Raw genomic sequence first — 17877 nt, 5'->3', positions numbered from 1 at the left:
ATGGGATGATAATTTCACACATGAGATGGGAATAAAATGAAATGGGCACCAAAGATAAATTTGAAAATAAGCAAAACTAAGTGAAAACTTAAGCCAAGTCATTGAGAGATTTGGGACTTTTGAGAGCCACTTGATCCGCGATGGAAGGTTCTTGATTTGACGGCAGTACTTTAAAAACACCCTTCTTTGATAAATACAGAAAAATAATTAGCATCTAGTGATATTAGTTCCTTAGATTTGTCGGATAAAATTAATGACTTCATGAAAAATACTAAATGGGGGTAAGTTTGTAATTCTTTTGAAAAATTAAGTCCGAGATGAGATGACTCCTACACTGCGTTTGGTCGTTTGTATAAAACTCAGAATATGATATGTTTTATCCTATCATGTGTTTGGTAGATGTCCTAGATCGTATAATGTTAGATATAGAGGGGATATAACCCAGATAAAAAAATCCGAGGGAAGGGTGTAGGATAAGGTCGGATAGGATTTCTCTTATTCGTCATATAAAAGTTAACTTTTAGAATGATGACAACTTTCTTGTCTTGTTTGTTTCTATTTTCATTTTATTTATTTATTTTTTTGCAAAGAGGTTTGAAAATCTAATAAAATGTGTATATTTTCAAGTTTTTTTTGTGTGTATGAGAACGTTATTTTTATAGTAATAAGATCGGAATATTTCATGAGCATCACGTAGGGGCATATATGTCATTTATATTGATATACGGTTTCTACCAAATGCGGGATAAGATTGGATATAAGAATATCCGATTTTAAATCATAGTTCACCAAACAAATGGATAGGATATGGCAAAATCCCTAGATTTCTTATCCTATCCAATCCAATCCAATCCAATCCTATTCTAACCAGAAATCCAGACAACCAAATGCAACTAGAGTTCTTGTAAGATAAAATTAAACATCAATCTCCAAAAAAATAAAATAAAAAATAAAAAACCTGAGTATACCTTAGTATCGTGTTCAACACCAATTAAGTAAATAGTGCACTTTCCCCTGTCGTTTCCCAACAAATTGTCCGAGAGGCAAGTGATCACCTCCAAAGACTCTGAGTCAATGTAGGAATCATAGGAATTGCCCTCTAAATTTACATCCTGCCCGAATTGTCCGGCATCCCCTCCAAATCGCCTGAATTGTAGGGATTGCAATTGCCTTGACCCTCCAAATTTACATATTGCCAGAATTGCCCAGCATCGCCCACCAAATCACCCGAATCGTAATCACCCGAATTGCAAGAATTGTAATCGTCCTGACCCTTCAAATCGCCTGAACCGCCGTCCTCCCAATCGTTCATACCCAGACCCCTACTGTGGTCGCGACCTCTCGCATCACTCCTTCTCACTCGCGCATCAGTCGTCACCAAGTAGGTGCAGTAAGTTGCTCGGGTTGGAGACAAGAGAAGGGGTGGGCAGAATGGGAGATGGGTGGCGGAGGGGGAGGTGGCGGGAGATGGAGGTGAGTTGGGAGGGCTCGCTGGAGGCGAAGGAAGAACCGCAACATGGGAGAGAAGATGGGAAATGCAGAAACCCTAAAACAGTGGAGCGCGAATACAAAATACAAGATATTTTGCTTGTGCATGCGGCATCTCTGTCTGCTACCTGCTTATTAACTTTGTGCCCTGTTTTAATCTTTTATTATATAGGTACAATGGCGCATGCGAAAGACTAACTAAAAATAATAAGGCGGTCATACAAGTACAAGTGCATGTCAAAACAAATGGCAGACACGCCTAATAAGGTATGTCCTCTCATGAGTTCTACTAACAACACCACATCACACACATTACCTGAAACATGAATCATATTCAGATTTTCATGCTAGACCCAACAACCCATTTTACATATATGTAGATAGTATATCATTCCGATTTACAATGACATTGGCACAAATCCTGGGGAGAGCGGGACCAAAATTCGCCAACCGCACCCATACTAACATACTACCTTCTTGATCTAACCTCCACCACCATTCAAAACACAACTTTTCTGTACACATGTACACCCACCCCAGTATCCAAAACACCACGCCCATCTACTCGTGACCACTCCTGGTACTATCGTTGCCTGCGTTTAGAGCCATTGGGAGAGATCAAAAGCTCACCATCATCACCAGCTATGTACATGGCCGTGAAACGGAATGGTACCGGGCCGGTACCTAGCCCTACTTGAACTGACAAAACACTAACCAGCTCCTTAAACTTAACCTCCGGAAAGTTAGGGTCCATATGATCTTCTCATGAACTTATACTTTCCCTCATGGCCAGCAGTAGGAGTCGCAGGGTTCATAGGCGGCATTTCTATTTGTCTGAAAACCACAATTAAACACCATTGAGCCAAAGCCCCGCGAATAGAAGTTTAACACAATAGTATGCAAACGCTGAATTCAGAACATAACATCAAATCTCAGGTGTCAATACCAATATTATCATGAGATGAACATGCTATTTCACAGCCTTTGATGCACATGTGAGATGTATGCATAAGATTTCTGTCAATGTCACCACCTCACGATTTCATATTCATTTTTGGCTCACATAGTACCGATTTCCGCGGAACACTCACGTGGCTCCTCACTCCGCAGGCATTCCGGATCACACGGCTGGGGCATCTCCGCTCGTCGAAGGCATCCCGATTTTCGTACCGGCTCCCATGGGGCATCGTCGGCAGAATTTTGACCGCAACATCTCTCATCTCGGCGTGAAATGCCATGACGTACACATGCAATGCATTCTTACCTTCGTCGGCATTTCCTTAGCAATACATTCAAATAACACAATGATATACAGATGAATGACATGTACCTATTTCTCACTCGTACGGAACAATGTGATTTCATGATTACAAATATACTTTGAAAATATTAATCGATGCATGATTTCAAAGTCAATCTCTATAAGCTATATGAGTTAGAAATGCACTCGCCTTGATTTCTCGACAAAACCTTGCTAATCGCTTGAATTTCAACGAGCAGCACACGACAATAGAATGTGGCGACGATAAGGGATGGCTTAGGGATGGTGAGGGCGCATGAAGGCCGAGCAAAGGCGTTCAACGGCAGAGTGAGGGCATGGTAGTTGGAGGTAAAGGTTAGGAATAGTGTTATCCGACAATCGAATGACGAAATGAATTGATGTCATGCACTATTTATAAGAAGAGGGAGACGGTTGGCCAGCCATGGTGGTAACACGTGTCTTGCCATGTGTCACTCATGGTGATATGTGGCACTGTCGCTCGCCACGTGGCACCACTTGTTGTCATGTGGTGCTATTTGGCGATCGCCCGCCATGTGTCACCGTGATGGTGACATGTGGCCATCGTGGCCGCCATAGGCTGCCACGTGGCGCCAGTTGGTAGTCACTTGCCATGTGTCCCCGTTGTCGTCGTCTAGTCCCAATTCTCATGTACTTGTCTTATGGGACTCGGTCCATATACAATGTGTTTCCATATCGTCTCCTAGTCAAATTCTAATATCATTCACCAATACTTATTCATACACATTGTGATACATTGTGATACTATTTCGGGGTAAGCTCGCTGAAAATTTGGGTCATTATAGCATGTACGTGGGATAGATGCCGAGGGCATAACATGTCATAACATATACGACATGTTATGAGTACCACATTTGATTAGACACGAGACGCGAATAAAATGAAATATGCACAAAAAGTAAATATAAAAATAAAAAAAAATAAGTAAACACTTCAGCCAAGTCATCGAGAGATTCAATACTTTTGAGAGCCGCTGACAAGCTTGTTGATTCGACGGCATGACGTGTCCATCGCATGTTCTCGTCGGTTCCCCTCCTCCCCTCCGTCGGACTCCAATCTTCAACCCCCTTCCTTCTCCCAATTATTTTTGTCCGAAGCTCTCGATTCCTACAGAGTCCCTTCCCTCGAATAAATCGCCAACCACCGCGGCACTCCTGAATCTTCGCCGCTGCGGATCCCTCTTTCCTATTTGCTAGCTTGAGAAGCAGCAGCTTGAGGCTTGAGCTCTCCTCCAGTCACCGCCTGCACCATCGAAGAAGGAGGCATGGCGCGGTTTTCCCTGGGGCGGCTGGTGGTGGTGGTGGTGGTTGTGGTCGCGGCGGTGGCGGGTGCGGAGCGCGTGAACAGGTCGGCCTCCACGGGGCTGTTCTGGTCCACCGCGAAGGAGGAGGCCGATCTGGTCAGGATGTCCGATCCTCAGGAGGATCCGACGGCTCAGGCTGTTAATGAGCAGGACGGTCTCGACGGAGGGTTTTCTTCCCTCGATGGAATGTTACAGTGGGCGATAGGTAGGCGTATATGCTCTTATCTATTTTTTTTTTTTTTTTGTCAATTCTAGGTGGGAATTCGTTCGATTAGCAACCAGGTCAATTGATATTCACGAAGTATAGTTATTGCAGTAGGTATTTGCTTTCCAATTGTAAAGCTGGTATTGAGGTAAATGCGGATTTGAATGCTGGAAGCTTGACTAAGTTGATGGAATCGTCTATGGGTAACCAGGTCACTCCGATCCTGAAAAATTGAAGGAAACCACGCAAGACGTGCAGCGAATGTCCGCCAGCGACCTCAAGAGGCGTCAGATGGAACTGAAGGTTGTGTTATATCTGTATCACTATTTCTTATCGCTGAATCTTGTAGAGAAAGCAACTAGTTAATCTTAATCTTATATGGGCTGGTAAAAGAAATTTGGAAGAGTTCTAGTTCGGTTGCTATTTGTTACCTTAAGTCACCATAGTTCATCATGTCAGTAAGAGTTAAGAACTGAAATGTATAATTTCATGACCACATAATTTTGGCCATAACATGTTGAGATCGTTAGCAGAGTTTTATTTGTTAATATACACATATCATCGTAAGTTGCCTTGTTGATAAAGCTGTGGTTATTCTGGGAGGACGAGGCCTTTGGTTGGTGGCGCTATCTGCATGTTAGCTGTTCGTTCTTATGCCCTTGATAAAATGACATTCCACATTACTTAGTACTTTGTTTTAGACTTTTGGAGGAACTGCCCTATTTTAAGGAAAATCACTTTATTTCCTTTAAAGGATTTTCATATTCTTAAGAATAATTCCATTATGCGGTACGCTTTACCTTTTGGAAAATTCTTGTTTTGGGTGGTCGGGAAAGTCCTTGCACCTTTGTCTGGAGCTTAAGAATTTTGACGCAAAGTGGTACTCCTTAGCGAATGCACATGATCTATACCTCGTAAATTGGAATGCAATTCGCCAGTTCATCGAAATTATCAAGTTAGGATTTCTTGTTCCTCTGTTTCCCGTTTCAGTATGATATACATGATTTGGTCATTTGACATTTTAATTGATCTCTTAGGAACTCATGGAGAAACTAAAAATGCCATCAGACACTCAATTGATGCAAATTGCTATAGATGATTTGAAGAATTCCTCCCTACCTTTGGAAGATCGCCATCGTGCTTTGCATGAGCTCTTGATACTTGTTGAGCCAATTGATAATGCAAATGGTATGTCATTGTTGGTGCTTGCCTCCCTTGTTCCGGTCAATTTGGTTAATTGACTCTCCATGCTATTGTGTTCTCCTGCATAGTCTCTTCTACCTGCTTTAGAGCAAATGATGCTGACGAAATCTCATGTTTAAGAAAGCACAAAAAGTGACTTTCCCCGTATATTAGCAGGCAGGGGAGAAAGAAGAATCCAATGTTTTTTAATCCCTTGGGATGCCTACTTTATTTCATTCTAACATATCCCTGGCCTTTATGTTTGTGTAATTTCTTGATTTTTATGGTGCACTTGAAGCAAAACCCTGGAGATGCATTTAATCTACTTTATGCTGTTTATGTAATTAGGTCAGATTGCTGATTTTACCTTATGCCCCTGACAAACTCAAAATTTCCTGCTCATCTGGTGGTCCCCTTTTTCTGGCCTTGTTTCTCCAGAAACTTGAGAGATCTCTGATACCTTCCTTTTGATCAGTTTCACATTCTGTGGCATGTGAAGCTGTTCTTACCAATTCCTGATCTTACTACATTAAGTTTTCATCCATCGAAGTTGGCAAGAGAAGTTCCTAAATTCTTATAATGGTTTGGAACTCTGAATAGTGGTACAAAAGATTCTGGAACTTCAAGGAAATCCATCTTTTGTGTTTGTGCTAATCTCAGAATAGAGAAATGACAGGTATTTAAAATTGAATACCCGAGGGCCACCACTGGAGTTTTAAGAAAATTAAAGGTAAACCAGAGAACTGCACTGAGCTAGAAGCATTGGGCTTGTTGGTGCTTGGACAGTTTTTATGGAGTGACAATCTGAATGGTTTTTTGTGAGTTGTTGGTTTTGGACTAGAGGGATTCCTTCGGTTCTCATGCTTATAACACTACCACTTAAGACGATATTCTATTGGGCAAGTTGCGGACCTTACTTCTGAGTTGTGACTGCATCGGGTAGGGTTCTGTTTTCGCTAGTTTCAGGAGAAATACCTCTTCTAAGACATGATGAAGTTTGTGGACTGATGAAAATTGAGGATATGGACTATATTACATGATGTTGTTGTTGTATCCTCAATATTGTTTTCCTTTCCCGGTCTGAAATCTGGTAGATTTTGTTTTTCTTGCTCTTTACATGATGACATGGTTACTCTCATTGATGTTAGATTTGCCTAAAATTGGGGGGCTTGCTGTGGTTATAAGAGAGCTTGACCATCCTGATCCAGACGTAAGGAAACTTTCTGCATGGGTTCTGGGGAAAGCCAGTCAGAATAATCCTCTCATCCAAAGGCAGGTATGTTTTCCTTTCATAACTCTGTAATTTGGGTTTTACGTGCCACTGTTGCATTTGGTCATCAAGCTAACTGATATATTTTCTTGTCTTAGGTCTTGGAATTGGGGGCGCTAGCGAAGCTGATGATGATGGTAAAATCTGAGTTTGTGGAAGAAGCCACTAAAGCATTGTATGCTGTTTCTGCTTTAATTCGAAATAATGTAGCTGGTCAGCAGTTATTTTATGCACAAGCAGGCGATTTAATGCTTCAGGTAATTCCGTCACATAAGGTTAGACATTTATGCTTAAGAGAGTGGCTCGGAACTCATGGGTTTCTGTATCTTTAGGACATTTTGACCGACTCAAGCATTGATATTAGACTGCGGAGAAAGGCTGTGTTTCTTGTCGGTGACCTGGCAGAGCGCCAATTAGAAGCTTCAAATGAAGATGAGCTACCTTTCTTCAGCAACAAATTATTCTTGAAGGCCGTGGTTGATCTGATGGCATCGTCTGACCTTGATCTCCAGGAAAAGGTGCTTGTCTGATTACATCCATGCTCTCACTGCTCTGCTAATTTTTGCATCATATCTGATTCAGTAACTTCAATGAACATCTGCCCATGCGACGGCAGACCTGTGCCAAAAGCTAATTGTTCTGCATTTGGGTATGGAAACCTGATAATTTAAGATTGTTGAGGGATACCGTGTGGCCTCTTGAATGTGTGACTTCAGGCACTTACTGCAGTCAAGAATCTTCTGCATCTAAGATCTACCCAAGCTCTAATTTTCAAGGAGTTCTGTGGTCTGGACGCAGCATTGGAGCGTATGCAGCAGCAACTAGAGGATTTGATGGCTGAAGAATTTCGGAGAGATTATGCGGCGGATGTAGAAAGTCTTCGCAGAGAAGTGGAGTTAATTTATCAGCGGAAGCTGGGAAAGGTTGGAAAAACACCCCTTGTGCTCGGAAAAGAATACTTCGGTGTGTTCCTTTTAGTTTAGTCTAAATTTTGGATGCCGATTGTCTTCTGCAGGGGATGCAGGTTCCGACTTGATGCCAGAGGGAAGCACAAACCTTGATGGGCATGCTCAGTCGCCAGCATGCAATGCTTAAGCTGTCGAGATGTTTCACAAGTCATTGTCGACCAAGAGGAGGAAGTCTGTGGATCAACTGATATCGAGAGAAAGGGTCCCTTTCTCTTTGGAAAAGTTCTTTTAAAGAATTTATCTATCCGATTGATGATTCACATTGATGATGCATAGGTGGTAATTAGGACCCCGGTTTGATGTCCTCGGTACAGATAGCTGCTTCTGCCTGCATTACTATGGGCTTAAATTTATACTTGTTAACAGTTAGCGTGATGTACAATGACCTCGTGATTGGCGAGTCATTGTTTCTGCTCTTCATCACGGAGGTAGTAAGGAAATGTGGAAATGCGAGCTAAGCCACGGCGTGCTGCGGAATCTTTTCGTGGATTTTAAGTGCAAACCTGGGAGGATTGTCCTCGTATAAAATCTCGTTTTCACTCTCTTCGTGTATCGATACACTAATACTAAATCTCCAAATATCATACCAAGGGGTTATACTTTGGCAGAACCTTTTGACGCAACTCCATAGAAAGCACAGCCTGCCGCTGTTGTTTGGAAGAGCGAAATGCAAGGAATGCAGTCGAGGTGAACAGGAGCTGCATCAGTAATTCATGATTAATCCAAGCGACTGTTGAAAAGGGTGTAGCCAAGATGTAACTTGACTACTTAACTCGCCAATTGTCTTCGATCGTCGGTCAAACACAAGAAAGCCCGGGTTGATACCAATTTGGCGACAGAAGGAAACGCACTTTGCCCCTTCTTTTGCCCCATTTAGAAGTCATTCCGTGCAAATAGGGAACAAATGGGGAAATCATGGAGAGCAGTTAATTACCATTTATGTTCCTGTCAAATTATTAATGGCAGGAAAGAACATTAGCTCTTTAAAAAAAATTTAATAGCGTTTTTTTTTTTTTTTCGGTTTGGGTCGAACGGTAGCGTCTTTGACTCGGGAAGACTTGAAGAGAGACAGAGACAGAGACAAGTGGAATAGAAAATTCCGGGAAAAAAATCTGGCACGAGGCGGCCGAGCGAGGGACGTTAAGCATAACGCAGCAATTTCCCGACGAAGCTAGCAATAAAATATTATTAGCAGTTTGGTCTTACCGAGTCCAACTCCACTCGAGTGCCGAACTCAGTCCGATCAGGTCAGTCCGTCTTCCCCTGTCCGAGTCCTAGCCGAAGCAGAAGAGGAAGGAAAGGGTTTTTGAGAAAACCCCCCCCCGTCCCCTGCCGATTCTTCCCCAAAATGGCGTTGCAGAGCAATAACTGCTTCGCTCTCCTCCTCTCAAAACATTCCTCCTCCCCCCGCAATGACCGCCCCGCACTCTCCCCCGCACACGGACCCCGCCCCTTCGCCGCCGCCGTCCTGAGGGGATCGCCGCCTCCGCCTCCGCCTCGTCTACTCCGCCTGGCGCGCGCGAGCGCTGGGGGCGACGCCGCGAGCAGCAGCAGCGGCAGCAACATGAAGAAAGGGTCGGTGCCGAATTCCAACTACGTCGTGCCCCTGGACCGGTCGTTCTCGTCCTCCTACTCCTCGTTCGTCACCCGCCCCCTCGTCGAGATACTCCGCGACCTCAACAAGAGGATCCCCGACGACGTCGTCAAGCCCCGGCCCTCGCACGATCACGCCTCCTCCCCCAACTCCATTCCCTGGTGGGTCGTCCTTCTCTCGGGATCTCGGAGCCTTCCGAATTTTTCTTTGGGAATGATTTCTGTGGTTGATCTGATCTGATGGTGCTCATTTGATGTTTTTTGTTCTTAGGTACCATGCTAATCGGATGATGAGCTTCTATGCCCCTGGTTTGTGACTTTCCTCCTCTCATTTTTAACCATCACACTCTCGGTTGAACATCAATTTTCTATTTCTTCAAACTGTATTCGATGTATCACGTCTTTGTCGACGTTGTCTATCTTGGGAGATGCAAATTTCTGTTTTTCTGGTAATTCAATTTTGTGGTGGTGCGGGTTATCATTGTCTCGTCTCTTGAAATGTTCATGGCTTGTATTCTGCTGGTATTTTGTGTTTCCTTTCTCCTGGTGGATGCGGTTGTTTGAACTGCAGTGCTTCCCGACCTCTGGAATTCCTCCTTGTTAAGTGTCTCATTTTAGCTATGCTTCGACATGTGGTGTCTTTTGCCGTGAAATTCCCATATGACGTGTTTCTCAATTTTGTTTGTTGTTTCTTGATGACAACCATATAGTATAACAATTGCTTTTCCACTCTAATGTTTTGTTACTCCATCCTCATATAAGTACTAATTTCCTGTTGCTTGGTGAAGTCAAAGCTAGCTGCTTATGTTTGATTCGGCTGCGATGTGAATTTCTATAGCAGGACTTGCATCTTGATATTTTAGTGATATTCCTGGCAGTGCTCTCTTCTCTTGACTGCTCTCTCCTCGGTTAAGACTCCGATTGATCTAATCTTTATCTTGTGTTCTTTGTGAATAATGCTCATTTTGGCGTGAGCTGGCCCATCATCCATTTCTTTGACCTGACCCATCTCTCGTTTTCCTCCTCCTTCACATTAGCATGTATTTATTTGTGAATTGTGTGCAAAATTAGAATCTCCCTTGCTCTTTCTCTAATTAACTTTTAGAATGGCTCCCAAAGTCTTACTGGAAAATTTGGAGGCTCATTTTAGCACTTGTCATGTCATAACAGTAGCTCATATGTAAGCATTTTGCTATTGATCTCTTTAATGTTCTGTATGGTATGGAGATGCTAACAGCAATTATACAGGGTGGTGTGGAGAAATACGTGATGTTATATATTCTGACAGTGGAAGTGTGACTGTGGTGTACCGTGTTACCATAAGAGGATCTGATGGAGAGGTGAGGCTCTTATTTCATCCTTCATGATCCTTCTTTCATGAAAACTAAACTATATGGTTTCTATGACATTATAGAGGGTTATTATTCTTAAGGGTGGTCTAGGATTAGAATCTTCCATGACGAGATGTCCCGCGAAACCATCGTGGCCTTCTTGCTATGTTGCCCTTGTCATGTGTAATGGAAATGAAAGCTCTTGCAAGAGCTGGCTGTTTGAATGTTCCTCGCTTCAATCCTTTTGAGTCTCTCTTTTCTGGTACCCAAATTTTTCTTTCCTGACCAGATTTCATTGCCCTTATGTTACTGGATATGTAGATCTCAGTTATCTGAGGAACTTAAACGCATTTTATCTTTGCACCAGCATCATGGATGGTGACAGATATTATTATCCATGCAAGTGGATACTAATCGTAAAGTATGATATGATGTATGTTAGGTTATCTGGGTCTTCACCGATGTAATGTTGTTTGGTGAAGCAGTAGGAAAAGTTGCTTTTAGGCCATTCCTTTAAATCCTGGCTAGAAATCAACAGTTCCTATTGAACTTTAGATCGGCAATTTCAGCATCAGTTTACCAATGTCAAAAATGCTTGTACATATTAACTGCTGAAAACATTTGGCATATCTTTCGGAATAATTGCTTTTAGGCCATTCCTTCAATTCCCACATCGAGTTTCAATAGTTCCTTATTGAGTTTTTCATTAGCAGTCTGGGCATGGGTTTTACCAGTGTAAAAGGCTTGGAAATATCAAGGGCTGAAAACAATACTTGTACATGGAAAACTAGGCAAGGGAGAAAACTATACACAAGATATAAGACTGGTGTTGATAATAATTGTTTTTTTTTTTGGGGGGTGGGTGGGGAGGAGTTTGTGTGGTTACTTATTGTATTTTCGCATAATACTTGTGACCACTATGGTTTTCAGTCATCTACAATCAATATGCAGTAATGAATGGTTTGTCTAGTTTATTATCGGAAGTTTTGTACAGAAAAGGTTATCTTTTCAGGATGAAGATCCCACGCGTAATATTGACGCTTATCTTGGTTTTTGTTCAGATAACTGCATGCTTATCGCGATAATCCTGTAGTGTTATCTCTAACTTGCAAACTATGCATGTTGATGCAGGCATATCGAGAGTCAACTGGGACAGTTTCATGCAGCCATGGTGAAATTGCAGATCCCGTGGCTGCAGCGGAGGAAGTAGCTTTCTGTAGAGCATGTGCTCGGTTTGGCTTAGGCCTGTATCTGTATCATGAAGAGTAGATGCCATTCTCTTGAGGGCATCAACTTTGTTCCTTTCGTTCACGAATTGGCTGTAGTTTGTCAAACTCCACTAATATGTGTACATAAAAAAGTAGATGAGATGTGGTCATCCCTCATATTCACAGACAGAGTAGGATTGTGAAAATCAAGGCATAGATTTATAACTTGGAAATTTCTCATGGATTTAGCACATAAAATTTGCGACTTAGAATTAGTTTATGGTCTTCATTTCTTGTGACGCTGGGACCTCCTTTTTTCTGTCGTCGACGTGGGATGGATAGTTAGGATCCTAGAATGCCAACGTTCCCGAACTGCATCGCAGTTATCTTTGAGTCGTCAGAAATTTACTTAACCTTGTGCTGAGCTTTCTACTGTTTGAATTAATCATCTTTGCAATCAAGCTGGGCTATTTTTGTCGGTATTCTGAGGAGCATTTGGCCTCATAGGATTTCAGTCCTTTTTCCCTTTTCCATGCTAGGAGTCTCTCTTTGCCATTGCTCAGAACGAACTTCAGGATCACTGTCGCCGTTATCCTTCAGGCTTTAGGGAGTACCCTATGCTGCTCACTCCAATTGATGGAAGAAAACTTCTGAACAAGTTGTATTACACCATTCAGGGCACCTATGTGTCGACCCACAGGGTACGCTCGTCTGAGCAATTCTTTCAAATGCCGAGAAAACTATCCCTGGAAGGCAATCCTAGATTTTCCACTGGACCATGTTAGGTCTTGTATGGGGTGATCTTTAGAATGTGGGATCTTTGCTTGATAATTCAAGGGGAAACACAGTCAAACATCATTACAGCCTGCAGCATATGGTTCCCGTAAGTTCTTTACACATACCTTTCATCAGATAGCATCAACAAGACAATTTTTCCCCTCATATGAAACATGATGCTTCAAACATCCTTTGTCTACACATTCCCACATATTTCTTCTGGAGAAACGTGCTCTATTGCTGACACCCAGAATATTATCCCTATACAGAACATAGGACCCCAGGAGGGCTAAAAACCCTATCCAACACATTTACAATAGTTTCTGCAGAACTCAACAAGCACTACAAACTGCTATCCCTTATAGATTCTTGACACACCTTTCCATCAGAAAGAGTCCTGAAACCGTCCATAATTAAGATCTCAAAAGTTTGGGACCTGTGTTTGAAGCCACCCATGATGTGACAACATCGACAAGCACGTCTATTTCCTTGGATATTTGTGCACGAAGAATCCTCGACCTCGGGTCAACACCTAAAGTATTTCCCATCTCTTTGGCTACTGTCTCCCACGGTGTCCCCACCGTCATATTGGTGATGAACTCACTTCCCCTGTTTACTGCATCAGCCATTGCTGGTGGAACATCTGGAAGAGCCTGTGGAAAATGGATGTGCCAATGAGAATTTCACCAGAGGTCGAAGGCGATCCGAAATTTCAACCAGCAAATATATTTGGAACAGTAAAGGTTTATCACAGCAAATATACCTGCTGCAGAGGAAGACCGTGATCTCCTGGCAACAAACGAATTGACATGTCCAGCATTGAACTAATAGCCGATTCTGAACTGAGGACCTGTGCTAGAGTTGATGTTTCGTCGATAGAATCGTCCTTAAATTTTATCAAAAGATTCCTCGAGATTCCGTAATAGGACTTTATCTGGAATGTCCGGCAATATCAATAATAAGAACTAAGGTGATCCATGAGCCCAAAACAAAGAAGAAAAGAAAAAGCTAAACGATGATCCATAATGTTTTCGAAAAAGAGAATGCTGTTACAATTTACGTATGAAGCAGTATTCAATGACAATGAACAAGACTTGCTAACCATAATATCAAAGAGGTCAAGAGAAATCTACTTGCATAAACTCCTAAAGAGAACACAAGGTACAAGCCTGATTCTATTAATAAAAATGAGAATGCACGACTATGATATAACCAATAAAATCGAAATGCTTCACAAGACTTGCTAAGACAACTTACAGCTATAATAAAACATTCAAGGATAGTTCACATATGATACTATTAGGCAGTCAATCAACATGAAAATAATTTTACTAAATAAAACACATTTCATGTATTCACGCACAAGTCGTCGAGTTTCTTCTGGCTTTGGAGAAAAGTCCTCTCTCCCCTTGACCAAGTCCATGTACAAGGGAGGGAGTTGCTCAACTAAAGGAAGTACTTGCTTCATGATGGGCGGACTGAGGTTCTCTAATTGCTTAATAGTCATTTCTGCCTGCATGAATGTCATGAAAGATGTCACTTATCAAAGTAGTAATCCTAACAACTAGGAAAATGGGGTTTGGAGAATATTATTCTAAAGCTAAATCCCTACTTGATCTAAGATCAGTTAGTACAGAAGCCAACAACTCATGAACTTTACCCCTAGCTTGACTGTTGGTGATGATGCGATTTGGGACAAAAATGGACCCAAGCTCTGGGCCATTGGAACCAGAACAGGTGAAAACAAAGGAATAGCCAAGCTCGCCTCCTGTCAAACAAAAAAATCATCTGAAAAAACTTCTCATAGCACATCAAGGAATCGTCTTCCTGTTAGCGCAAGTAGACATGCACAAAAAATTACGCTTGAAAGCTTAAAATAAGGAACACACAAACCAGTCATATGGAAGAAACCCGATTTCAGTTATTTTACTGTTATCTTCTAGTAGTGAAGTGTTTCACTAATAAACCTTTTTGAATATCCTAACTAGTGGATTACTTAAAGGGCATTGAGATAAATAACATTTTTAATTTGCAGCGCTAGCAGGACAAGTACCTTGTTGTTGAATGCCATTAATATGTTTCCATTTCTTTGCACCGCATATCTCGATCCTGATCAAATGGATAGTTTAGAATTTAGGTACAAGCAGTCACTGCGTTGCAAGTAATAATCACAGCACTTTTTCCTACCAATTAAAAGGTGGATGACGGATCCCAATGAGTGTCCAATGCCAAAAGTAGGAAGATCATGTACCTATATAGTAGCTAATTAGTCCCTCCGCATGTCTTTTAAAAAGAGAAAATAGACCTGAATAACTTGGTCCATCCTTCAGAGCAACTCACTACATCTTGTAGATACCGATGACAATGATCAAATTTGAATTGCACTTCATCTGCAATGAAGAAGTGATCAAACCCACTGGCATATGGTGTTGCAATCACTAAAATACCCCTATATCACCACAAAAAGTCCAATGATGCTTGTCCTCGGTTGAGAATCAATATATATCATAATCATCAGCAAAGTATTGGGTATACAGAGATGAATAAATTGGGGATAACAATATTCAAAACTATCACAATCTAGTCAAATATCAGTACACTATCAAATGCTGGCCAACCCAAAACATCGTAAAAGTACAATTAAAAAGTCCAATGATGCTTGTCCTCGGTTGAGAATCAATATATATCATAATCATCAGCAAAGTATTGGGTATACAGAGATGAATAAATTGGGGATAACAATATTCAAAACTATCACAATCTAGTCAAATATCAGTACACTATCAAATGCTGGCCAACCCAAAACATCGTAAAAGTACAATTAAAAAAAGCAAAACAAAAAAAAAATGAGGAAAAAAGTATGTTTATACATAATTGCAGATAAGCTTTCGCAAAGAGTAATACTAATAAACATTATAATACCAAAAAATGCTTCCAATTTGGATGAAGGACTCACTTTTCTGCAAGCCGCTCAAGGAATAGACGGTAGGTTAGCTGAGGGGCAGCTCCCACAAATATTCCACCAATAAAATGTACAACTGCATTTGGCTGTGAGTTTCTTGGTTTAAGGACCCAAGCTCCCTGTGACATTCATGAAGAAATTCGCTCAAATAAGATGATGGGAAAGTCTGAAATAAACCTTCCTGTGACATGCTTTGCAATGGCTTTCATCTCATTTCTCAGCATCTGTATGACGAGACACACACATTTTCAACACTCCCACACTCACATTTTCCTTCCAAATGAAAAAAATGTAAGAGGACAACAAATGAGCAACTGAAACATCCAATTCAAAGTACATTTATCTGATGTCTGGAGAAGAGAGAGAGAGAGAGAGAGAGAGAGCACCTCAATTTGGCTCCAGTCCCCTGTAATACCCCAAGCATTTTGAGACTGGCGTACTGTCTCAGTGAGCACTCTACAAAACACAAAAAGAGTGACTTGACCTTTCGACTGTAGAACCATAAAGGGAGAAAGGGTTATGCGTGGAAAGCTAAATTCTACACTTTTATAAGATGACACAATCAGTGGCTCTTCACTAACTGTATAGACTTCGGAACAAGCACTCGTTTTTGTGACGTTCATGATGATGAGTTTAAGTCAATAAGCTCTACATAAGTGAAAGGCACGTCAATCTTTTTTCTTCGTGTGAAGATCAACCGTGTTTCCTGGAATCAGTCACACCTCTAATTTTGATTATGATAAGCTGACCCGAGACTCGTTCCATTTAATATCATCAAAGCAACCACAATCTGTTCACAGTAATAGCAAAAAGTTCTAATTAACATTTTGCTAAAATTGGATTTCTGATAATCCTCTAAGCACGCAAATCCAGAAGACTAAACATGTCAATACCAATAGAAACAAACTGTACACAATCGAACAGTTTTGACAGAGAGCAGAAACCATTACCTTTCAATCTCGCTGTAAAGTCGAACTCCCGTGGACTGAGACGGCGGCTGTTGCGGCGGTCCCCGATTGCCGTCATCGTAGCTGCAACGGACTCTGCTTCGCAGCGGCTTCTTCAAGGCGATCGAGCGGCGACCGCGGAGTGAACAAGACGCGACATCGCAACAACGCCGAGGAGGAATCGGCAGCTTCCACTCGCTTCCGGCACCGAGAGCGACGCTCCGGTGCGAATGAAACTGAATCCAGCTTGAACTCGCCATCCGCTGCCTAATCTCTGCTTCAAGCGATGCGGATCGAGGACTCGCCGAGGTTCAGAGATGACGAAGAGAACAAGGGAAGCAGACGCGTTCGGCTCGATTGCCTGTTGCTCCTGCAAGACGGTGCTTTTGTTTGGTGTCTTGTTGGGTATGGGCTCTCCGAGGGGAAGAGAGAGTGACGAGCTGTCGAGATTCTTTGACGTTAATGGCGAAGCCATTGGTTAAAAAAAGGTCGGAGAAACCGAAGTAAAAGACAGAAGGCCCCGTACTGTTCGGACCAACCAAATCCAATCTCCGTATTTCGATTTTAATCTGCTTTACGGGTATTTCGAAAAAAAAAAGCTCTTTCTTTGGGAAAAAAATTATACGCTTTTGCTATTTACTATATGTCAAAAATCGATTTTTACATCAAAATCGCAAAGAATTCTTTCCATCATCATCTGGGGGTCCAAGCAATCAAATTTGTTTCTCACTTTTTCTGATCATCAGTCTAATTATCAAGAGGAGGGAAAAGAACAATTCAAAGAAAAATGGTATTTTTTTTTTAATCAATCTAAGAGTGATCGATTCCAGAATGGATGATTTTCACCCTGTAATTAAAAACCGCCCGCTAGAGATCGGTTCCACAAAATGCGAACCGTGAACCACTCGCTTGTTTCATGGATCCACCCAAAAATCGAACCACCGGTCCGGTTCGGTTCTTGGTTGGATCCCGATTACGGTGTTACCGAATACCAACATCAATTAAAAAAGAAAAGTAACCAATCCCCAACAGTTGAAGGAGGAAAAATTTCAATAATACAAGATAATAATGGGGAAAACGATATGCTACCATTGCCAAATGAAAAAATTTCAATATGTAAGGTAATAAGTGTTGTAATATTTGCAAAAGTTATTCTAAAAGAATATATATTTGTATTATATAAAAGATCGATTTTGTTGGGCCGGTTGGATGGTTCCCACCCGAATCTAGAATCAAATCGATACTCGCCGGTTCCAGGAAATTGGGCCTGGGAACCGGACCTTACCTGTCTGTTATCATCCAAAATCAGTCGGTTGAGTATGGTCCGGTTCTATTTGGATGGA

General features: G+C 41.8%; 3 protein-coding genes across 3 annotated transcripts; 2 read left to right on the top strand and 1 right to left on the bottom strand.

The window, feature by feature from the left end:
* Window positions 1-3756: 3756 nt before the first annotated feature.
* LOC115753174 (nucleotide exchange factor SIL1) lies at window positions 3757-8306 on the top strand. The gene is made up of 8 exons (XM_030691686.2): window positions 3757-4296; window positions 4508-4599; window positions 5334-5484; window positions 6627-6754; window positions 6847-7005; window positions 7081-7266; window positions 7465-7671; window positions 7764-8306. The coding sequence occupies exons 1-8, from the start codon at window positions 4053-4055 to the stop codon at window positions 7782-7784; spliced, it is 1188 nt and encodes a 395-aa protein (XP_030547546.1). The 5' UTR covers window positions 3757-4052; the 3' UTR covers window positions 7785-8306.
* Window positions 8307-8900: 594 nt separating this feature from the next.
* LOC115753176 (DNA repair RAD52-like protein 2, chloroplastic) lies at window positions 8901-12099 on the top strand. The gene is made up of 4 exons (XM_030691688.2): window positions 8901-9471; window positions 9581-9618; window positions 10558-10649; window positions 11772-12099. Exons 1-4 carry the CDS (start codon window positions 9065-9067, stop codon window positions 11907-11909), a joined length of 675 nt encoding a protein of 224 aa, XP_030547548.2. The 5' UTR covers window positions 8901-9064; the 3' UTR covers window positions 11910-12099.
* Window positions 12100-12679: 580 nt separating this feature from the next.
* Window positions 12680-16998, bottom strand: LOC115753236. The gene is made up of 10 exons (XM_030691766.2): window positions 16538-16998; window positions 15974-16043; window positions 15582-15706; window positions 14966-15074; window positions 14813-14876; window positions 14679-14734; window positions 14286-14393; window positions 13989-14138; window positions 13389-13559; window positions 12680-13278 (listed from the first exon to the last, which is right to left on the bottom strand). Exons 1-10 carry the CDS (start codon window positions 16792-16794, stop codon window positions 13039-13041), a joined length of 1350 nt encoding a protein of 449 aa, XP_030547626.1. The 5' UTR covers window positions 16795-16998; the 3' UTR covers window positions 12680-13038.
* Window positions 16999-17877: the final 879 nt, after the last annotated feature.

This window comes from Rhodamnia argentea, chromosome 6, assembly GCF_020921035.1.
Source record: "Rhodamnia argentea isolate NSW1041297 chromosome 6, ASM2092103v1, whole genome shotgun sequence".
Classification (NCBI taxonomy): domain Eukaryota; kingdom Viridiplantae; phylum Streptophyta; class Magnoliopsida; order Myrtales; family Myrtaceae; genus Rhodamnia; species Rhodamnia argentea.
This window is presented reverse-complemented; position numbering and strand designations above follow the sequence as displayed.

Coding starts and splice junctions, on each gene's coding strand:
- LOC115753174 (XM_030691686.2), top strand. CDS start 4,053: ATGGCGCGGTTTTCCCTGGGGCGGCTGGTGGTGGTGGTGGTGGTTGTG. Junction 4,297..4,507: donor AATGTTACAGTGGGCGATAG/GTAGGCGTATAT, acceptor ATGGGTAACCAG/GTCACTCCGATCCTGAAAAA. Junction 7,267..7,464: donor ACCTTGATCTCCAGGAAAAG/GTGCTTGTCTGA, acceptor GTGTGACTTCAG/GCACTTACTGCAGTCAAGAA.
- LOC115753176 (XM_030691688.2), top strand. CDS start 9,065: ATGGCGTTGCAGAGCAATAACTGCTTCGCTCTCCTCCTCTCAAAACAT. Junction 9,619..10,557: donor GATGAGCTTCTATGCCCCTG/GTTTGTGACTTT, acceptor GCAATTATACAG/GGTGGTGTGGAGAAATACGT. Junction 10,650..11,771: donor TAAGAGGATCTGATGGAGAG/GTGAGGCTCTTA, acceptor ATGTTGATGCAG/GCATATCGAGAGTCAACTGG.
- LOC115753236 (XM_030691766.2), bottom strand. CDS start 16,794: ATGGCGAGTTCAAGCTGGATTCAGTTTCATTCGCACCGGAGCGTCGCT. Junction 16,044..16,537: donor CTTTACAGCGAGATTGAAAG/GTAATGGTTTCT, acceptor TGTGTTTTGTAG/AGTGCTCACTGAGACAGTAC. Junction 14,877..14,965: donor ATCGGTATCTACAAGATGTA/GTGAGTTGCTCT, acceptor GCTACTATATAG/GTACATGATCTTCCTACTTT.